This window comes from Pteronotus mesoamericanus, unplaced genomic scaffold (genome assembly GCF_021234165.1).
Source record: "Pteronotus mesoamericanus isolate MK-2021 breed Mesoamerican mustached bat unplaced genomic scaffold, CSHL_Meso_final contig_25, whole genome shotgun sequence".
NCBI classification, from domain to species: Eukaryota; Metazoa; Chordata; class Mammalia; order Chiroptera; family Mormoopidae; genus Pteronotus; species Pteronotus mesoamericanus.
The window spans coordinates 12,484,733-12,503,758 of NW_026555105.1; the positions used below are offsets into that span (position 1 = coordinate 12,484,733).

The following is a 19,026-nucleotide window of genomic DNA, read 5'->3' on the forward strand; positions in this document are numbered from 1 at the left end:
TGCCCACTACCCAAAGTCAGATCTTCTTTCATCACGATATATTTGACTTCCTTTACCCTTTACTACTCCATCTGCACTTGGGTAACCACCATTCTGTTGTCTGTGTCTATGAGTCTTTGTTTGTTTGTTTTTCTTTTTTGTTCATTTGTTGCTTTCAGTTTCATATCCCACATATGAGTCAAATCATATGGTCCTACATTCCAGGAACCCCTTGGGTCCAAGACAAAATAGGATGGATATTGCCAGGAGCCCCCATCTTTGTTCTTACGACAATAAACTGGATGTTTCTGGTCAAAGGAAGGCGGAGAGTGATTCTAGGGGTGGGCCAAGCGGGCCCAGTAGCATATTCTTGGGAAGTAGTGGAAAGGAAGAAACTCTAAACACTGTTGGCCAGGCATTGTGCTAGGTGCTTAAAGGTATTTTCTCTAGTAATCACTGATCATTACAAAATTCCATGGTGTATTTTTTTTTTCACTTACATAGTGTAAAATTCATTTGGGGGATGGAAGTGTACATATATGTAAGTTTTAACAAATTATAGAGTCATGCAAACACCAACTTGATCAGGATACACAAGAGTTCCATCAGCAAAAAAATCCCCCCATGCTGCCCCTTTGTAGTCAGATCCTTCCCCAACTCCTAAACTGAAGGGCCTATTACCGACTTCATTGTCAGAAAAGTTAATAGAGACTTGGAGCAGTTCAGTGATTTGCAGAAAAATGTTCAGCCTGCCTGCCTTTGGCAAAGCCCTGCCTTCTCCCTGACTCATACACACAGCTAGTGGGCAAGAGGTATTTCTTGACAAGATATATGAATGAAAGACATCTCCTTGGTGAAGACTGAAATCTTCCCTACTCCAGGAGAATGCAGTGGTGGGTGGGACCACAGGAAAATCCTGGCAGCCCGGACTGGTCATGGGGGAAGCAGGCCCTCTGCTGTGCCCTGAAGCATCAGCTGAGAACTGCCTGGTCATCATTCCCTGGGCCTGGGTCTGGTTTTGCTGTACCCCAGGGCATATCATATCCAATGATCTCCAGGGATACAGTCAAGCCAAAGAAGGCATCAAAGCTGATAGAATCTGCTGCGGATAGCTGGTGAGCAGGTAAATCAAATGGCCCAGAATGCTCTCAGCCTTGGATTGGAGGTGAGCTGCTCTTGGAGCTCTGGGTTCTGTCAAGACATCTCACTATTTGGAGCATAACTCAAAGAGGCTTACATTCAAAGAGAGCATCCAAAGAAGGATGGCAAGCTTCAGAAAGGACCTGTTGTATCTCAGCAGGGCCAAGTCAACAGGTAGGAGAAAGAACCGACCCAGCAGGCATCAGGGACAGTTCTCAGGTCTAGCAGGAAATTAAAGTATTAAGTGGGGAAACTGAGGTTGGTTGCACAGTCCTGTGGGCTGACTTGGCACAACAGGACATAAGCCAGTGATGGTGGTCCTGTGGTCTGAGCCCTCCCTGGCTCCAGGGGGCCCCAGCTCTCTGGTTGGATGGATGGATGAGTGGATGGGTCAATGGGTTGGTTGAAACCACAGGAAGAGTTAGTCTGGGGTAGGAACCAGATGACAGTTCTATCCTAATGAAGCCTGTCAACAAGGATGAAGGAAGGTTTCTAGAGACAGTTGCTCTTTGCCAATTGTCATGATGCTAGACTGGCTCAGTCTTCCCACTGAAACATGTTCAAAGCATCCCCATTGACTTAGACTAAAACTCATATTCTTGCCTGTGGTCCACAAGATCTCCATTGAACACCATTCCCTTCCCACTCATATTATGTCACTCTCCCACTCCTGTTCTTTCTGCTCTGGAGGACCTATCTTGAAGTTCTAGAACACGCCAGCTCATTCCAGTTCAGGGCCTCAGCACTCGCTGTCCCTCAGCCTAGAACATTCTTGCCCCAGCTCTTTCCATGGCTGGCTTCTGCTTACCATTTAGTTTGCAACTCAAATGTGTTGACGAGAGACCAGTGAGAACACACCTGGAGTTGAACCATCTGGGTTAGGACCTAAGGGGCTCAGGAAAAGGATGTTAGAAAAGGCCCACAGGGTGTAGGTGGGCAGTTTTAGGTGACTTAAGGCTTTGTTCTGGACTGGATAGTAGTAACAAGTGGTATGATTGGACACCCTAATAAATCCTACCTATATGGGGGGAACATGAGATCAAGGCTAAAGCTGTAAATATCAAAGCAGCAGCAGTCACCCATATTATCCAGGACAGGAGGATGTTTGCTCATTTATTTTTGGCTTGGACAATATTCCTGTTTTGCCTGTGTTTAGATATGATTGCAGGGTGGTCATGTTTTTGTCTAGCTCCATCCTGGTCTCAGAATAGCCTTGTCTGATGTTGGCGTTCTATGAAATTGCTTACGTTCAACCGGAAAACACCAAGATCCAGCTGTGAGTGCTATGCCAGCTCCCAGGAGCCAGGGGCTGCTTTTCTTCTCAAATGTCTTCCTTTCAAAGAGTCCTGCCCGATGGGCCCTAGCTACAGTAGTTCTTTGTCCCTAATCACTGTCTATTCCAGTGATTAATTGCCTTTATAGCATTTACTATAAACAATTATCTTGTGTGTTTGTTTATTGTCTGCACCTTCCCACAACTAAAATGGAAAATTCATGAGATCATCTCCCAGGCATATTGCTCTTATTTCAGGGATGCAGCACCCAGGGGGTCACTGTGGAAGGAAGGGAGGGAAGGAGAAGATGCAAACTCATTCAGTATATACTATTCAGCAAGTCATTTCTGGACCTCACTTTACTGATCTGTAAAATGAGGCAATCGTTGTTGTTTTTTTTCAACAGATCCTTCCAGATCTGACTTTCAAGGATTCTACGAATACTTCAACTTAGACCTCCAGGAATGAGGGCAACCCTACATGCCTCTTTGAGGACTAAAAGGAAAAATGATCACCTTAGAAAAGCAGCAGGGTTGAAGAGTAGGAAACATTTTCACACTCAGACAGGAGTGTGAAAATAGAGCTCAACACTCCAAAGGGAAGAGAATGAGAAAAGGGAAACGGAGATTGATAATGGATGGGTATAATGAGATGGCAATTTTGGTTTCAAAAGAATGTGATTAGCTCCTAATGACTGCCACAATTCCCTGGTCAATCTACTGTAACCAGCTGCTAATGTAAAAATAATGCCCCTCGCCTGGCTCACTTCGAAGATGGAGATGAGTCTCTCTTTCATACTTTTTTGCCCCCTCGTATTTTTTTCCTCCAAGAGATTATCCCCTGTTAGATTGCAGCTCCCTAAAAAGGAAAATGGATGTGTGATCAAAGTCTGCCGATTAGGGGGGTCATTCAGGGTCATTACGGCTCACTCCTGGGTGCGCGGCTCTGTTAGACCTTCCTCTCCTGCCTTTGTCACCATTGTCACAGCTCCCAGCCTCCAAACTGTCCCCCAGCCCCTGCTGGGGCTGTGACAGCATCCTGAATGTCTTCCCGTGGAGAAGGCCATTCATCACAGGTGTTTTGTTTAGGATTTTTCAAAAAGCTATCTGCATGCTGGGTGCATCCTGAAAAGCATGACCTGGATGCTGAGAGGACTTCCAATTCTGTCATTTAAGGACTCTGGGGGTGGACAGGGACCTTCAGCAAATCTCTGCAGTGTCGCTGGACAGAAAGTGCATGCTTATTCTGTGGGCCCCATGGAGGAGGGCAAAGGCAAATTATGTGGAGACAGAGTGAACAAATCAATGTCCAGTGGGTCTGTTTAAATGTGAGACAGGAAGCTTTATGAGGTAGTGAGCTCTCTGTCACTGAGGGTATCCAAGTGGCAGGTACTATAGATCAGCTTACCAGCTGCCTAGAAGGCAGTTGTAGATGGGAACACAACCAGATGATTTTCAAAGTCACTTATGCCTCTGAGATCCCAGGATCTTTGCCTTCTGAATGGACAGAAGCCACCTCACCCATTGATTTTTGCATCCATCCATCCATTTACTTATTCAAAAGCAGTGATTCAAGCACAGATGGAGTACAAAGCCAGAGTTGGGTTCTGGAGGTACAGACATGAATAAGGTGTCCTTTTCCTGGAGTAATCCATCACCAAGCTGGGAGACAAGACATTCACATTATTAGATGTTGAAGAGTCCATCTAACACTAGAGGAAGTGACTGACTAGCTGGGGGTGCACCGAGGTAGTAGGAGGGTGAATGGGGAAGCCTTCACAAAGAAGAAGATTCTTGAACTGGGTTTTGAAGGATATGCAGAAATTTACCAGGTAGGCTCAGGTGGAAGAGAATTTCAGGCAGAGAGAACAGCTGGTATAAAATTAGTCTCAGAAATCTGAAACACCTGAAATTGTCCATAGCATTGCATTTTGTTCCTTATCATTGGAACATTAATATAAAGGCAAAAAATGAGGCTGCAGAGGCATGTGGGGTGAAGCAATGAAGGATCTTACATTCAAGACTTTGGAATTTATCCTGAAGACAAAGGCAAGGGGAGTAACTGGGTCCTATTCACATTTTAGAAAGATCTCTCTGATAACAGTGGAGAATGGATTGGAGGGGAGAAATCCAAAGCAAGAGAAACCAGTGAGGAGACTCGTGGGAAAGTATTTCTCCAGGTAAATTCACTAGTTGCAAGAACCGTAGCTGCACATTAGAATCACCCACAGAGCTTTGAACACAACCAACACCTGTGTCTCATTGCCAGCGAGACTGATTAACTTGGTCGGAGGTAGTAGGGCCATGGCTTTGGGAGTTTTACAGCTTCCCCAGAGGATTCTAAAGTGCAGCCATAGCAAAACCTTAAGTGAACTCTGTAACCCCAACCCTGGCACATAGTAGGTACTCAACAGATTCTTTCCCCTAGAAAATTAGTATGAAAACATCCAGAGTGTCCTCTTCTTGTCTTCACACCACTTTGGGGTGGATATGATTGGATGAACAGTTGGCTTTTATCCCAGAGTGCTTCAGGCAGAAAATCCACCCCCCAGAATATCAACTTAAATGTTGAGAAGTCCAGTGCTGCCACTGAGACAGACATACCCGCCCTTGCAGAGACCCAGGAGTGGGTATGTCATCCTGGTTACTTGCCCAAAACAGCTGGCACTACCTGCCTGTGGCAGGAGAACGAGACCAAGCACTGGAATCCGACTTCTAAGAGTTACATGCAAAAGCAGGAACCACTTGCAGTCTTGAGATGACCTCTGCTGGTGGCGGGAGGGATGCAGGGTGATGGTCATTGATAGGAGCAAGAAGAGGAGGAGGGAAAGGAGAAGGAGAAGGGAGACAAGCCCTCCACTTGTAAAATAAGCATTTCTTATCTCCACAGCATTTGGTCACACTGAGATTTAAGGCAGGGATTGGTGCCCAGGGCCTAACTACTCTTTTGCTTCTCCTCCAGGATGCCTGTCTAAAGGGCTTCTGCCACACACAAAATTCTGACCTACTGATAGCTGGGAAGATACTCTATTACCCCAACCGAAAACCCTGGGGAAGCTAAGTCGGAGAACATGGGTTAGTCAGGAAACCCAGGCAAGGACCTCCCACCCTATCTCCATTCCACCTGGAATGGGCATTAATTCTACCTGCCCAACTACTGCATAGTTGAGGATCATGGTCATGCTTCTAGAACAAAGGCCAGCCAAGTACAGCCATAGGCTAAATCCAACACCTGGTTTTGTAAATTAAAGTTTTATTGGAACACAGCCATTCCCATTTGTTTGCATTTCATCTGCGACTGCTTTTACTCTGCAGCAGTGGAGTTGAGTAGAAGCAGTTACAACAGAGATTGTATGGCTTACAAAGCCCAAATCACCTACTATCTGGCCCATTATAGAAAAAGTTGGCCAACCTCTGCTCTAGAAAAGGACCCATCCAGGTTGGCTTAGCACATGGGAGACTGGAAGCAAGAAAGAGGGCATGGTGCATGGGCTGGGTTTTAATAGACAGTGGTCCTGCCTGCCTGTCAAATGTGACCTGCCGAATGGCTAAATTTCTGACCAATCGGGTTACAGATTCCTCCTTGCTTAGGATGGACCTAGCAAGGAATGGGCAAAGGCAAGGCTGGCATATTAAGATGAGTGGCCACTCTTTCCCCTGCACTGCTGACAGGGACCTGTGTAGACTGAAGATGTTGCAAATTCTGTCCCAGAAGCAGTGCAAGGGCCACAAGCAGGGCATTCAGCCTTTTCTACCAGACGCAGGGTGGGAACAGAAGTCAAAATGTGGCCTGACCTTCATACTTCTGAAGCTTCCCTAAAGCAGTCCCCGCTCTCTTGATTGCTCAGCACCCTTCTCTTTAAGATAACTCACTATACCCACCCGTGTGTTTCCATAACACTTGGATCATAACTCTAAATCATTCCATGTGTTTGCTCACTTGTCTGTCTCCTCTGAAACTAATGACTCCCCATCTTTTCCTTTCCCCAAACTCTGACTCTGAGCCTCTTTGTCCAACTTCCTACTCAACATCTCAGCTTGGATGTCAAATAGTCTCAAACATGCTGCTGCTGCTACTGATATTGTTTTGTATGTGTTAGGAAGCACATAGTACTCAACAAGTGCTAGGCACTGTTCTAAGTACTTGATGTACCCAAAACACAACACGTAATTCCTGCCTCCCCAATGCTGTTTCTCCCCATCCTGTTTCTTCTCCATCTCAGTAAATGACGTGACTCTTCACTCAGTCCTTCAAGCCAGCAATCTGGGTGTCAGCCTTCATCCCTCTCTTTCATTCATAGTCCATGTTTACAGTAGATGTGTTGTGACCTGCCCCTATGTCCCCTCTACACTCATTGTTCCCAGTGCATGCCTCCTGGAAGCACCTGTGGCTTTTTGCCTGAGCACTTCCTCAACACAAAAGAATGTGCACAGCTTGCCTACAGAGCATGACAGTGTTCAGAGTGTTCCTAAGAGTTGTCCTCAACTACTGATAGATGGAAATTGGTGGATAAACACCCCAGCTCCCTTCTCCCTCTGGTGGGGCATGAAATGGGCCATGGGATTGAGCCCCAGCTACACACATGGGTAACCTGCTTGCTGATTTACCCTATGTTGACTTTCTTCCCTTGATTGTCTCACTTCCCCAACTTTCAAACCCATACTTCTTAGGATTGTTGCCCAAATACAGTCTCATATTTAGATCCTTGTTTTTTTCTAAAGCAGTGAGCCTACTTTAGAGAGAACCAAAATCTACAATATTCAACTGAAAATAATCGTTTCTCACCACATCCACTGCCACCATCCTGGTACAAGGGTCCAAGGTACCATCCTCTCTTTCCTGGACTATTGATCTCCCCACCTCCTTTCTAGGCCTCCTAGAGCCTGTATTTTAAACATGAGCCAGAATGTACATTGTAAAACGTAAGTCAGATCAGGTGACTCCCCTGCTCACAATCCCCTGATGGTTTCCAGTCACCATTAGAATTAACACCCAACTGGTTACCAGGGGCCTCAATGCCCCCTCTAATCTGAACTCCCTCAGCCTCTCCAGGTGCTTGTCACTGCCCTCCCCTGCCTCACCCTTGACTGTGGTCATTTGGTTGCCACCATTGCATCTGCTGTTCCCTCTGTCTAGAAAGTGCCTCCTGCATTGCTTGGGATGAGTAGCTTATTCACACCATTAAGGAATTAGCTTAAATTTTACGTTCTCAGAGAAGGCCTCCCAGACTGTATAATCTGAAATAATCCTAGCCCTCCATCACTATCCCTTCATCCTCTCCCTGTTGATTCGAAGCTCAAGGGGCACTTTGTTTATTTCTCTGCGTCCTGAGTACATAGAATGGTGCCAAACACATATTAGGGACCCGATAAATGTCTGTTGAATGAATGAATGACTCCCCTACTGGACCAGATCTGGGCTCATGGCACACAGAAGACATCAATAGCATCTGAGTTAAGGAAGGACTGAATAAGGCCATGGAGGGGCCTGGTCTGTGTTCTCCCCAGGCCCCATCCAAGACCACGCTCCTCTATGCTGAGTAACCCATCACAGCGGGTGTCATTTCCCCTGCTGACTCACCTTTACCTGGCTAGAGCTCCTGTCTCGGGCCATTCTAACCACCCTGTCCTTTCTTTGTAGGCTTTACCGGAGGGGCAGACAGCTTCGTGGGACACAGCCAAAGAAGATGAAAATCGCAATAAGAATCGATACGGAAACATCATATCCTGTAAGTGCCCTTCTGAGAGGTTTTGAGGACACAGGGAAACCAAAACTATTACTATTATTTACCAAGAATGTATTATCCTATAATCCTTGATGTCTCTACCTTTGGGTCAACATGCTAGGCCAAGAGCTGTAGTTCAGCCTCCCTGTCGTACCTGGCCTGGGTGACAGAGCATGGCTGACCTCTGCCACAGGAGGCAGGTGGGAAGCTGGGTCCCAGCGGAGAAGATCTGGGACATTTCTGAAAGCTGGGCCTTTGCCTGGCCTTGCCCGCAGTACAAGAATTTTTCAGGTTGAGGAGGAAACCCGGCCAAAAGGAATTCTTTATGGTCCTAATAGTTCCTCTGAAATAGAGAACTTCTGGAGAAGTGACTCAGGATAGGGAGCAAGGTCCAGCCCATGAGGGAGAGGCCAAGAACACCCAGGCAAGAGCACACAGTGACTCTAAGAAGGCAGAGTCCGAGGCAAGGATGGATGCCCAGAAGGCATCCAGAAGGAGCCAGAACTCTGAGGGTTGGCAGCAGCCAGCTCAGGGCTCCAAGGAGCCCAAAGCTACTCCAGTCACAGCAGAGGCAGGGTCGAGGGCATCACAGCTTCTGTCAGACCCCACTGCTCATGGAGCAGGGGCTCTCAGGAGCGTGCCTGCCACTCAAGACTGCATGGGCACAGGCACTGGGTGGTCCTGAGCCTGCAGGAGGAAAGCCCATTGTGTGCGGAGCTAGGCGAGGTAGGGAGGGGCACTGCCTTTTGCTCAACAGTGAGCTTTAGGCCCCCCTGACGTGATGTGACAAAGGCAGTGGTGCAGAGTAGTTACAGCCCCCTGTAGTCAAACTGCCTGGGCATCTGTCCCACCTTGGGGACCCCTAGCAGGTTACCTGACCTCTCCAAGCCTCACTTCATCACCTTCAAAATGATGAAACTAATACAGATAGGTTCTTTGAAAGAAGGTACATAAAACCCAGTATCTGACATCATTGTACTCACAGCCATGGAGTCAACCTTCTTGAACAATTCTGATCATTCTATCATATTTCAACTGGAATTCACTCAATACCCATGTGGGGTCATGGAATAAGCCAGGTTGGGGGGCATGATCAGATGTCCATTTCGGAAAAACCTATAGGGTAACTGATTGGGAGGGTGGGTTAGATTGGGAGAGGCTGGAGGCAGCAGGACCAGTCAAGAGGTTACTGCCATGGTCCCAGCAGGAGACGATGAGGCCTGAACAAAGCCAGTGACAATACTTGTGTGTAACTGTATGTGATACTGAGTTCCCATGGAAGAGGAAGAGAGACAGACCGCCATAGAACTATATATCAGGTCCCATACAAGTATTGTCACTGCCAAATATTGGTGTGTACAGTCTTCAAAGCACCATGATATGGAGAGGACAAAGTTATCTCATACAAGATGCAGAGTACATATTCTCAAAATAACAGGAGTCTGCCATAGCCTTTGTCTGCCTCGGCGTAGCCAACCTGGACCTTCCGACATCTCACCAGTTGGGTGCCCAGCATTCCCTGGTCTTGGCTCTCAGAGTAAACCAATTGAACCTCCCCCCGCCCCCCGAAAAAAAGATCATGAATAACAAATTATTTCTAGCACAGCTCAGTGTTTTGTTTTGTTTCACTGTCTAGACGTTGCCTAAGAACAGTCTTGGAGGAAGAAGGCGTAAGATACCAGGCAGCTTGTAGAGGAACGAGGCAGAAGTTTTAGCTTAGCTGTTTCCTGTGCTGATTTAGGAATGGGCTATGAGTGGTAGAACTAATCAGGAAACATTTGTAATTTGTCTCGTGGAAGAGAGTAATGCAGACAGCAAGATTTCTTGTGAGGAAAGCGTTGGAAAGAGATGTCCAAACAATCGGAAACTGTGTGTTAAGACCTATGGCGTGTGGGTATCCTCTGAGCCAGACCCTGTGTTGGGCACTGGGACACTCATGTCTCTCCTCCCGGGAAGCTCCCATTCTGAGCACAGGTGGCCACTCACTCTGGTCATCCTCAGCTCGAGGACCGTGCCCTAAAATATCTAGTCAGTTGTCTCTTCCCCCTATCAGACTGTGAATCCAGATAGGGTCACTGAATTATAGGCTCTGAGACCTTGCGTGATCACTCTAAGCTTTAGTCTTCAGTCTATAAAATGGGTACAGTGATGTCTTCCTCACAGGGGTGTTGTGCAGAGAAGAAAAGAATAAATGACTCAAGCACAGTGAAGAGCCCTTCCTTCCAGAAAGACAGGGACAGCCAGGCTGGGTCAGGCATCAGGGCCAAAGCCTGTGGAGGCCAAGGGTGAGAAGCCAAGCCAAGCTGCACGTCTCTCCAGACCCCACTGGTCACCTTCTGCTCTCAGCACCTTTGCCCACTCCATCACCTGTGCTCACTGGTGTCTGCCAGGCTCCTTCCTGGTTGCTCGACATCCACCTCCCCCCCCGAACTTTCTACCTCTGATCTCTGACAGAAGCTGGAGAGACTTGAATTGGATCATGTCATCCTACTGGAAACCCTTCCAATGGTTGCCCTTTGCTCATGAATACTCCATATCCAAAGTCTCTTAGCCGCCTCTCCGTCTCATGTCCCACTGTGTTGTCTCTATAATGGTCTCCTCAAGGAAGCCGCACTGACTTTCCTTCAGGCCCTGGAGCTTTCCATGCTCACCTGCACCACAGGGCCTTTGCATGTTCTGTTCTTTCTATCAAAGTGTCCTTCCCTCCTGTCTTAGTTCTACTAATTCCACTTTTTTCTTTCAGTCTTAGCTCAGTCACCACTTCTTTAGGGAATTCTTCTGACCTTTTGAATTTGCTCATGGCCCCATTGTTCACTCCTAGAGCACAGGTGTGCCTTCTCCTTAGCCCTTATCATTGTTGCGACTTGGACGGCTACCTGTTGACTGCCTGACTCCCTCACAAAAACAGATGCTCTGTGACAACAGAACCATGACTGTCTTGCACTTCTGTGTCCCCAAACCTGCGATATGGTTGGTGCTCGGTGAATAGGAATTGGATATTGGAAAGTACAGATTCTCTGCAAGGCCCCAAAGGCCTTGAGCCATGAATCTCTCCCTTCTGGCTTCCCAAATAATATAAAGAACATCCAAAAAAGGATGGATGGAGGAAGGCCGGATCAAGATGACTTAGAACCATTCCAAGTACGTCTTCCAGTCAGGAAGAAGGTACTGAACCTGAATGAACAGAACAGAGGCCGGATCCCAGGCTGCAGGAAGAACAGTGAAGGGGGTTAGAGTTCCATCACTGGGGGAGCAGAAGGTGCTGCCAGCATCCCACCCACACCCCATGGCCTCACCGCCTCACTATGCAAGGACACCAGCTGGCGGTACCAGCACCCAGGGCCAGGATGAGGGTAAGGCGAGCGAGACACCTAGCCTGCAGCATGCAAGGAGGCGCCTCCCTGTCAGCTGTTGACGCTGCAGCTGCTCAACCCAGAGAGCAAGCTCCTCTGGAGAGTGACCAAGGTGACTCACTTGTTGCACCCTTGTCCTGGCCTGTCTGCGTCTCTTTGCCTGAGGACTTTCCCCAAAGCTGGGCAGGATGTCCCCTCCACGGACAAGGCGGTCTCTGCCTGGACCATGGAACAGCCCAGCTCCTGACCCTCCACCTAGGTGCTGTGTTTCACACCTTTTCCAGAATGGCCCGGGGAGTAGGTCACAGTTGCCCACAGTAGTAATGGCCTTGAAACTGGCCTTTCTGTGCTGCCTTCTCTTGGCTGTCTCCTTTGCCCTTTTTCCCCCTGGTGACCCTTCTCCTCCTATGTAAACTACTCACATTGGAATCCCTGTCTTACATTTTCTTCTGGGGAAACCCGGAGGGAGGCAGAGGGAATTCAAACACCTAAGGACACCACCTTGATGGGCTTAAATAAACCTGAATCTCCCTTCTAGTTTAAGAGTCAATAATTGTGCAATAAATCGGGGTGGAAGCAGGCCTATTCTGTGTATGGAGACACTGCCAAGGTAACCAGTGGATTCCAATGCTGCGCGGGACATACAGGGGAACCAAGAAAGAAAAACAAGAAGTCCTGGAACTGAAATGAGAAGGTGAAAGATAAACAACCCTGAGGAACAGGAAGTGTTCCTGCCCTTGTAGGTGTCTTTCCCAAAGGCAAGTCTGTCCTGGCTTGATAAATAGAAATATTCTTGGCACAAGAAGAAAACCGGATGTGATCAGCATCTTAAGGGACCCAGAGAGGCTAGAGTGGAGGACAAAGGCGCAGGCCAGGGAGAACCAAAAGATCAGAGGGAAGGAGGAGGCAGGGTACAGCCTGCAACTGAAACGTGAGAGAAAAACCTTGCCTACAGGAGCCCTTTCTTCCAAATGATTCTGTTTAGAATTTAGTAATAGAGACAGCGGGGTTTCCCTGGGACTGGAAATGGAAAGGAAGTGAAAGGGAAGGAAATGAATGGGGAAAACAGAACAAAGAGCTCTTTGCTTTTAAGTAGCCCTGGGCAGGGACTGTGGACAAGGGGACATTTCAAGAATACCAAAGCATTCCCCATGTGGAAGTTCTAGAGGGGGCTTCCTGGACCAGCCCCAGGAAATTACACCCAGGAGAGGAAGTGAACTCAGGGGCTGCAAATTTTACAAAATGAGGCTTCCCTTTGGAATCAGGCAGGGTCCCAGCAGGAAACAGATGGGTCCCTCAAATAGGGGCATCGAGGAGAATCCAATCATGTGAGTTTGTATCAAGGTGTGAGCCAGGTGTAGGGAGACCGCAGGGACAGTGCAGCACCCTGACGTGAAGTATACCAGCCCCAAGCCACAGAGGATTCGGTAGGGGGAGGTTGCCAGGACTTGGAGAAAGATGACCTGACCGGAGATGGGACATTTAGTGGTGTCCATGGGAGCAGAAGGAGGGAGAACTTTGATTGCACTCTCTTCTCTTCATCCAGTCTTCTGCCTGTGCTTTCTGTTGGCGAAACCCAGAGGAAGCCAGAGGACAAGGGAATGTGTAGACCCAGCCCAGTAGTTCTCAAAGTGTGGTCCCTGGGGCAGTGGCACCAGCATCACCTGGGAACTTGTTGGAAATGCCCACCTTTGGACCCCCTTCCTGGGCCCCATCCCCAACCTACTGAATCAAACTCTGGGTGAGCCCAGTCATCTGTGTTTTTCGGAGCTCTTCAGGCAACAGTGGTACACAGTGGTACAGGTACACGGTCTGAGAGCCTCCAATCTTGTCCACAGAGATCAGCCCCCAGGTTAAAGAACCAGGTGCAGAAGGCTGGAGGGTGGGTCTGAAGGGCAGACAGGAGATCTGGAACATTTCCTGTGGCTTCTTTTCCCCTAAGACAAGCCGCAGGGCTCGGGTGTACTGGAGTATTGGACATAGGTGAGGCAGACCCGAAGCTAGTCTCAGTTCTGCTCTTGACCTCATTTATGATCTTCAGCAAGGTCACGTCATCTCTTTGACCTTCAGTGTCTCACCTCTTAATGGAAAGAGGGCAAACTGAGATGAGTGAGCACTGAATCTGAATCTGGTGTGCAGACTTGGAAACCTACATGAAACTTAGTTGAGGTTCTTTGAGTTCACAGGCAAAGAGCAATGGCCCAGAGACCTAGAACCCTGCCCAAGGTCACACAGAGGGTCTGTAGGACAGCCATGGCCAGACCTCTGGGTTCTTGCTGCCTGGACACCACGTGCTGCCTTCCTAGGGGTCGCTCTGCATCAAGGCGCATCATGCTCTTGGGGTGAGGCAGGGACGTGAGAAGGGTTCCGACCTCAGAACAGACAGGAGACTGGGATGAGCTCTTCAGAGAGGTGGTTCTCACTTCCAGGGGGACACTCAGGTTCAAAACCAACCCAGAGGCTTTTTCTCACAGTAGATTTCTCTGCTGATTTCTGGGGAAATGGAGCTGGGGTGACAGAATGGATGCCTCATTCAATGCTCCCAGCTCTTGGCCTCCATTTTGGTGTGTATTCGGTTTTTGCGGTCTCTGAGGGTGGCCCGGGCCTGAACCCTACAGAACCTGGTGCAGACCTCTCCAGTGTCCTTGTCCATCAGAGGACATGCTCTGCCCTTGGAGTCCCCCCTGTCTGCTTGCAGGGCAGGCTGGAACTGCCGGGAAATTCAATGTCCCCAGGATCAGCCCCCAGACGGTTACTGACGGGAGAGGTGTACAGCCACCCCAGGTCCCTCTCCCCTGAGGCAGAGCACCCTGCAGGTTTGGGTTCTCCACTGTGTTCCAGGGTTCCCTAAAAGGATTAAACCCAGTTGTCCACAGTGGTAACTCGCTGGATGACACACCCGCATGGGACACCTTCCCCTCTCCATCCCCCGTCCCGTTCTCCCAATGATTCCTTGGCTAACCTCCCAAATCCACTCCTTGCACTCAAACCCTTGTCTCTGATTCTGCCTCTGAAGGAGTTCACATAAGAAGCCTCTTTCTTGAAAGTTCCCTTCGTGGGCTGTGGGCTAAGCAGCCTGCCTAGGAGGAAACAATACATCCATCCAGCGCCCCCCTCCCTCTGACTGCTGTCAGTGCTCAGTCCCAAGGCTTCAGCTGTTGGAGGGCCCCTTCTCAGGGCGCTGCAGAGGGGAGCCGCCCAGCCTCCGCCACCCACCGCAGAATTGCCGAACAGGGAGGCACGCAGGATGTCGGCTGCCTCCCGCTCCTGCCCGGACCGCCCTCTCTCTTGATGATGGTATTTCAATCAAGATTGAATGTGCAGACCTTTTGCTTCAATGAGGTACCCGGGCAGCCTCGGCAGAATCCCCTGCCTCCTCCCACTCCACTCATGCAAGACGATGGCATTAACATTTCCAATTCTTCTAGAAGATGGTTTTTCACCACCACAATTCATTGTAATGAGTCAAATCTCTTCTCTCTGAAAAATTGCACCTTTCCTTTACCCTCCTCAGTGCCCAGAAGACAGTAAGAGAGAGCATCACGTGTCCAAATCATCGTCTCTCCCAGCCCCACCTCTCTGAAGTGATCCTTTCTTTAAGTGGATGTGACTCGAGAAGAGCCACTCCTTGAGTTACCTTTGGTGATGGGGGAGGGAAGTAGAGTGTGACTTGTTTTGCGAGGTAGTACTGTGCCAGGGCCGAAACTGAGCCGTGTCCTCTGGGTGGCCATGGGAACACAATGGGATGGGACAGTGTTGGGGTGAGAACTGGCCTGGAAGAGGTGTGGAGGCAGTGGGTCTGGGGTTCTAGGAGAGGTAGGGACCCCCACTCTACAAGGAAGCTCTCAGCCTTCTACCTTCTACTGAGTCATCAAACTTCTTGGAGCCTTGAATTTCTCATCCGTAAAGCAGGGTGACAATATATACCTCACAGCACAGGCTTACTCTGACAACCTAATGGCGTAGCATCTGTAAGGCTTCTAGAATAGTACCTGGAGTACCTTACACACTCCACACAGGTAAATAAATTTCTGCGCCTCACCAACTAACACAAGGTAGTTCTTTAGTCTCATGGCCCCGTTCCAGTACAACCTTTCGGGTTTTCCCAAGATAAATGAAATAGCCAGAGCACCTCTGAACAATAACTGAACATTGGTCTAAACATTCAGACCTGAGTGTGATCAGAATCTCCTAGAGGGCTCCTGAAAATACCAATTGCTGAGCCCCACCTTGGAGTTTCTGATTCAGCGGGCCTGGGCTGGGACTCAAGAATGTGCATTTCTACCAGTTTCCAGATGTTGCCGATGCTATTGGTCAAAGGACTATATTTTGAAAACCACTGGTCTAGAGTAATAATAAAACTGAACTTTTACATTTATGTTGATGTCTTATAACACTCCAGGTGCTTTTATACCTTCCCTCTTTTAATCTTTGCAATAGCCTGCTAAGGTAGGTATGATTTTGATGTTATAGTTGGGTAAACTGAGGCTCAGAGAAGGTAAGTAACTTGCCCTGGGTGATACGGTTAGTGTGCGACAGACCTCAGATCTGCCTCCAGAGCCTGCCCAACCTATTACCTGTCCTACTGAATGTGAGAATTGGCTGCCACTTTGGGGGCAGGACAGGCTGGGTCTTAAAGTGGGGTGAGGAGTCCACCATGGGGAAAGGAAGAACGGAGGCACAGGATCCAGGCACACTCTGCCAGCTGTGTGTACAGGAAAGAGCCTAGGGTCCCAGGCCAGGTGACCGAAAATCAGCTGTATGTCTGCAAGCGGGGGTCTGCCCCTTTCTCATTCTCAGCCTTTCAGACACCAATACGACTTCCTTGACTGAGTAGGTACTTACTGAGCACCTGCTATGTGCCCCACGGTATAGAGGAGTTCAGTAAATAGGGCGCCCTTCCTTAAGTAGGGGGTAAAGAGGGGCCCCTGGTTAATCTGTCACAGAAATACAACGGCTCGAAGAGCAGGGAAGAAAAGTACAGGGAGCTGTTCGAGCCTGGGGTGCAGAAATCACAGGAGGCTTCCTGACGAAGGGACCCTGAGATGAGAGCAGAGGAATGAGATGTTGCCTGTCTTACGGGGTTGGGAGTGTCCTGACGTCAGAGCAGGCACCATGCATTCGAGCAGCTAAAAGAAGGGCACGGTTACCAGAGTTGTGCATAGGGAGCAGCGCGTGAGGCTGCCCAGGGAAGTAGGTCCCAAACCGTCAGATGAGGCAAGGCGTGTGGGGGCTAGTAGGGCTTTCTTCTCTCTCCGTGGCATCCTGGAGCTGATTCATGCCCGCTTGCAGCAACAGGTTGTTAAATATTCGGGAATTTTGTGAGCTAGTGGGCGCCGTGTTGTACCTTGAGGTCGGTCATGGTGGGAGTGTTCCTGTCACAGAAGTCAGCGGATGTGGGAGGTCAGGGCCTTTCCCCTGCCCCGGGAGATGTTTGATAAACATTTGCCAACACACCACTGACCTTTGTCCTTAAACTACAAGGAGCAGACTGACTCCAGAGGGATCCTGTTTCTGTCCCCCTGGGTTTGTGTTTGGGGCGGGGGCCCTTTGGATCTCCAAGTCTTAGCAGTTACATCTCCCCTTGATTAGCTGCCGGCAGCTGTCTCCTCCCCTCAAGCTGGTTCTTGCCCATCTTGCTCCTCAGCCGAGAGCGAGGTGGGTGCAGGCTGCCGCACCTTCCTCTCACCATTGAGGAGTTTGCTTCTCCTCTATGTGACTCTCCTTAATTCTTCTTGAATATCAAACAAGGAGCACCAACTTAAGCTGTTTTTCAAGCTTGCAAAATGTAGATAGAACATAACGAATGTCCGGGGCTGCTTGTAAATTACCTTGTATGAACTCCCCCACACTGCCCACTGCCCCACCTCTCTCCATGTGCGTGGGGAGAAACACAATTTTTTATCCTTCTAATTACATAAAGTGAGACGAGGAAGGGGACACAGAATAATATTAGCGTCCCCCAGAAGGAATACATAAACCATGAGGACACCGCTACTCCTCGCAATGCCTTTCTGCAGACTGGCGTCTGCATTCTAACCTTTAACAAGCACACACATAGCTCTCGGCCTCTGCACAGAGGCGGATTTACCTTTGGGACAAGGGGCAGACAGGAGCACCAAGTTACTAAGTTCTCTGTCATCAGTACATCACCTGCCTCACATCCAGTCAGCAACCACCATTTATTAAGCACCTGCTGTGTGCCCAGCACTGTCCTAACACTCTTTAGAGCAGTTTTAGATTTGCAGAAAAATTGAGCAGCATGCAGAGTCTCCCCGTATTCATCTTTAAGAATATCGAACTAAAAGAAAGGTTTGCTTCCTTTTGTTTGCTTTTTAATAATTTGTGCTTTCAGATTTTAAATTCCATTGTATGTTAAAGTAAATTACCTTTCAACATTTTACACCAGAGTCTCCGTCCCCAGTGCTATAGACCCCTGGAGCAGGCATAACTCAATAAACAAAGCAGCTTTTTGAATCGATAAGTCATTAGTGAGACCAATGAGTGAAAACACAATATGCATTTTCACTTGTTTAAGGCTTACAGTTTTTGTAACTTCTGGTGACAAGGTTTAACAGCCAGAGCTCAGAATAGGCTTCTGGGACTTCTGTGAGCTCCTGCTGGGAGGGTTGTCCCCCAGGAAACCCACTCGCTGGGGCTAGAACTTCCCGGAGCTGGAGACCAGCCATTTGCACAGGCTCCAGGAGTAGGACCTGTGAGATGCGAGACGCCCAGGGGCAGCCTGTGTGTGGACAGAACGGGGGTCCAGAGTCAGACAGGCTCGAGACAGGATCCTGGCCCTGCTACTTGCAGGCTGTGTAACGTGGGAAACTTGCTTAGCCTCCCTGAGCCCATTTCTTCATCTGTGAAATGGGAAGAAGAAGAAGTATACATCATCATGGTATTAATAATATAATAATCTATAGAGCGTTTGGGGGGAATAAATGATGGAGTAAGACCGTGTATGTAAACTCTCGGGCACCTGTTGTGAACTCTGTAAAGGTTAGTTTCAGACTTCTTCGCACCCCACTCCCCAACCCAGCGAAAGAGATGACTCAGACCTCCCACCTACTCCTTGAGTTGCTTCCACTGAAACTCTTCCCTATGATGAGTGAAAAAGGTGGCGTGCAGGGTATCTCAACGTCTAGCACAGCGTCAGGCACACGGCAGATGCTCCATGAATAATTTTTGAATTAATTCGTTGATCAATTCATAGACACGGGGAGGTGCGCTGCCAGTCCTGCACCTGTCTGTTCATCCTGGGACCCAGTCCTCCCCTTCCCCTGCTCACAGGGAACCAGCCCCTGCAGGTTGCATTTCTCAGTCTCTCGGCAGCTGGCTTCTGCCTGGTTTTGCTCAAAGACAGACACTGGTGGGATTTGGGAGGCGGGAGAAAAGAAGAGGCAGGGGTCTTTCTCCCCCTCTGTCCCAACCACAGGCCCCTCCTTTCCTCCAGTTTCCACCAAAGAAGCCCCCTGCAGCAGCTCCACTTCCCGCAGGTGGCCCCAGCTCCTCTCTCTGTCCCAGCGTCCCTGGGGAGGCCATGTCTAAGAAA

The 19,026-nt window shown here is 48.9% G+C and overlaps 1 protein-coding gene across 1 annotated transcript in view; it reads left to right on the forward strand.

Moving 5' to 3' along the window:
- The window catches only part of PTPRT (protein tyrosine phosphatase receptor type T), a 668,669-nt gene that overhangs the window by 605,359 nt on the left and 44,284 nt on the right, over positions 1–19,026 (forward strand). Inside the window, exon 19 of the mRNA XM_054574063.1 lies at positions 8,034–8,121. Within this exon, the coding sequence (XP_054430038.1) occupies positions 8,034–8,121 (88 nt within the window). The remainder of the gene's footprint in view (positions 1–8,033; positions 8,122–19,026) is intronic.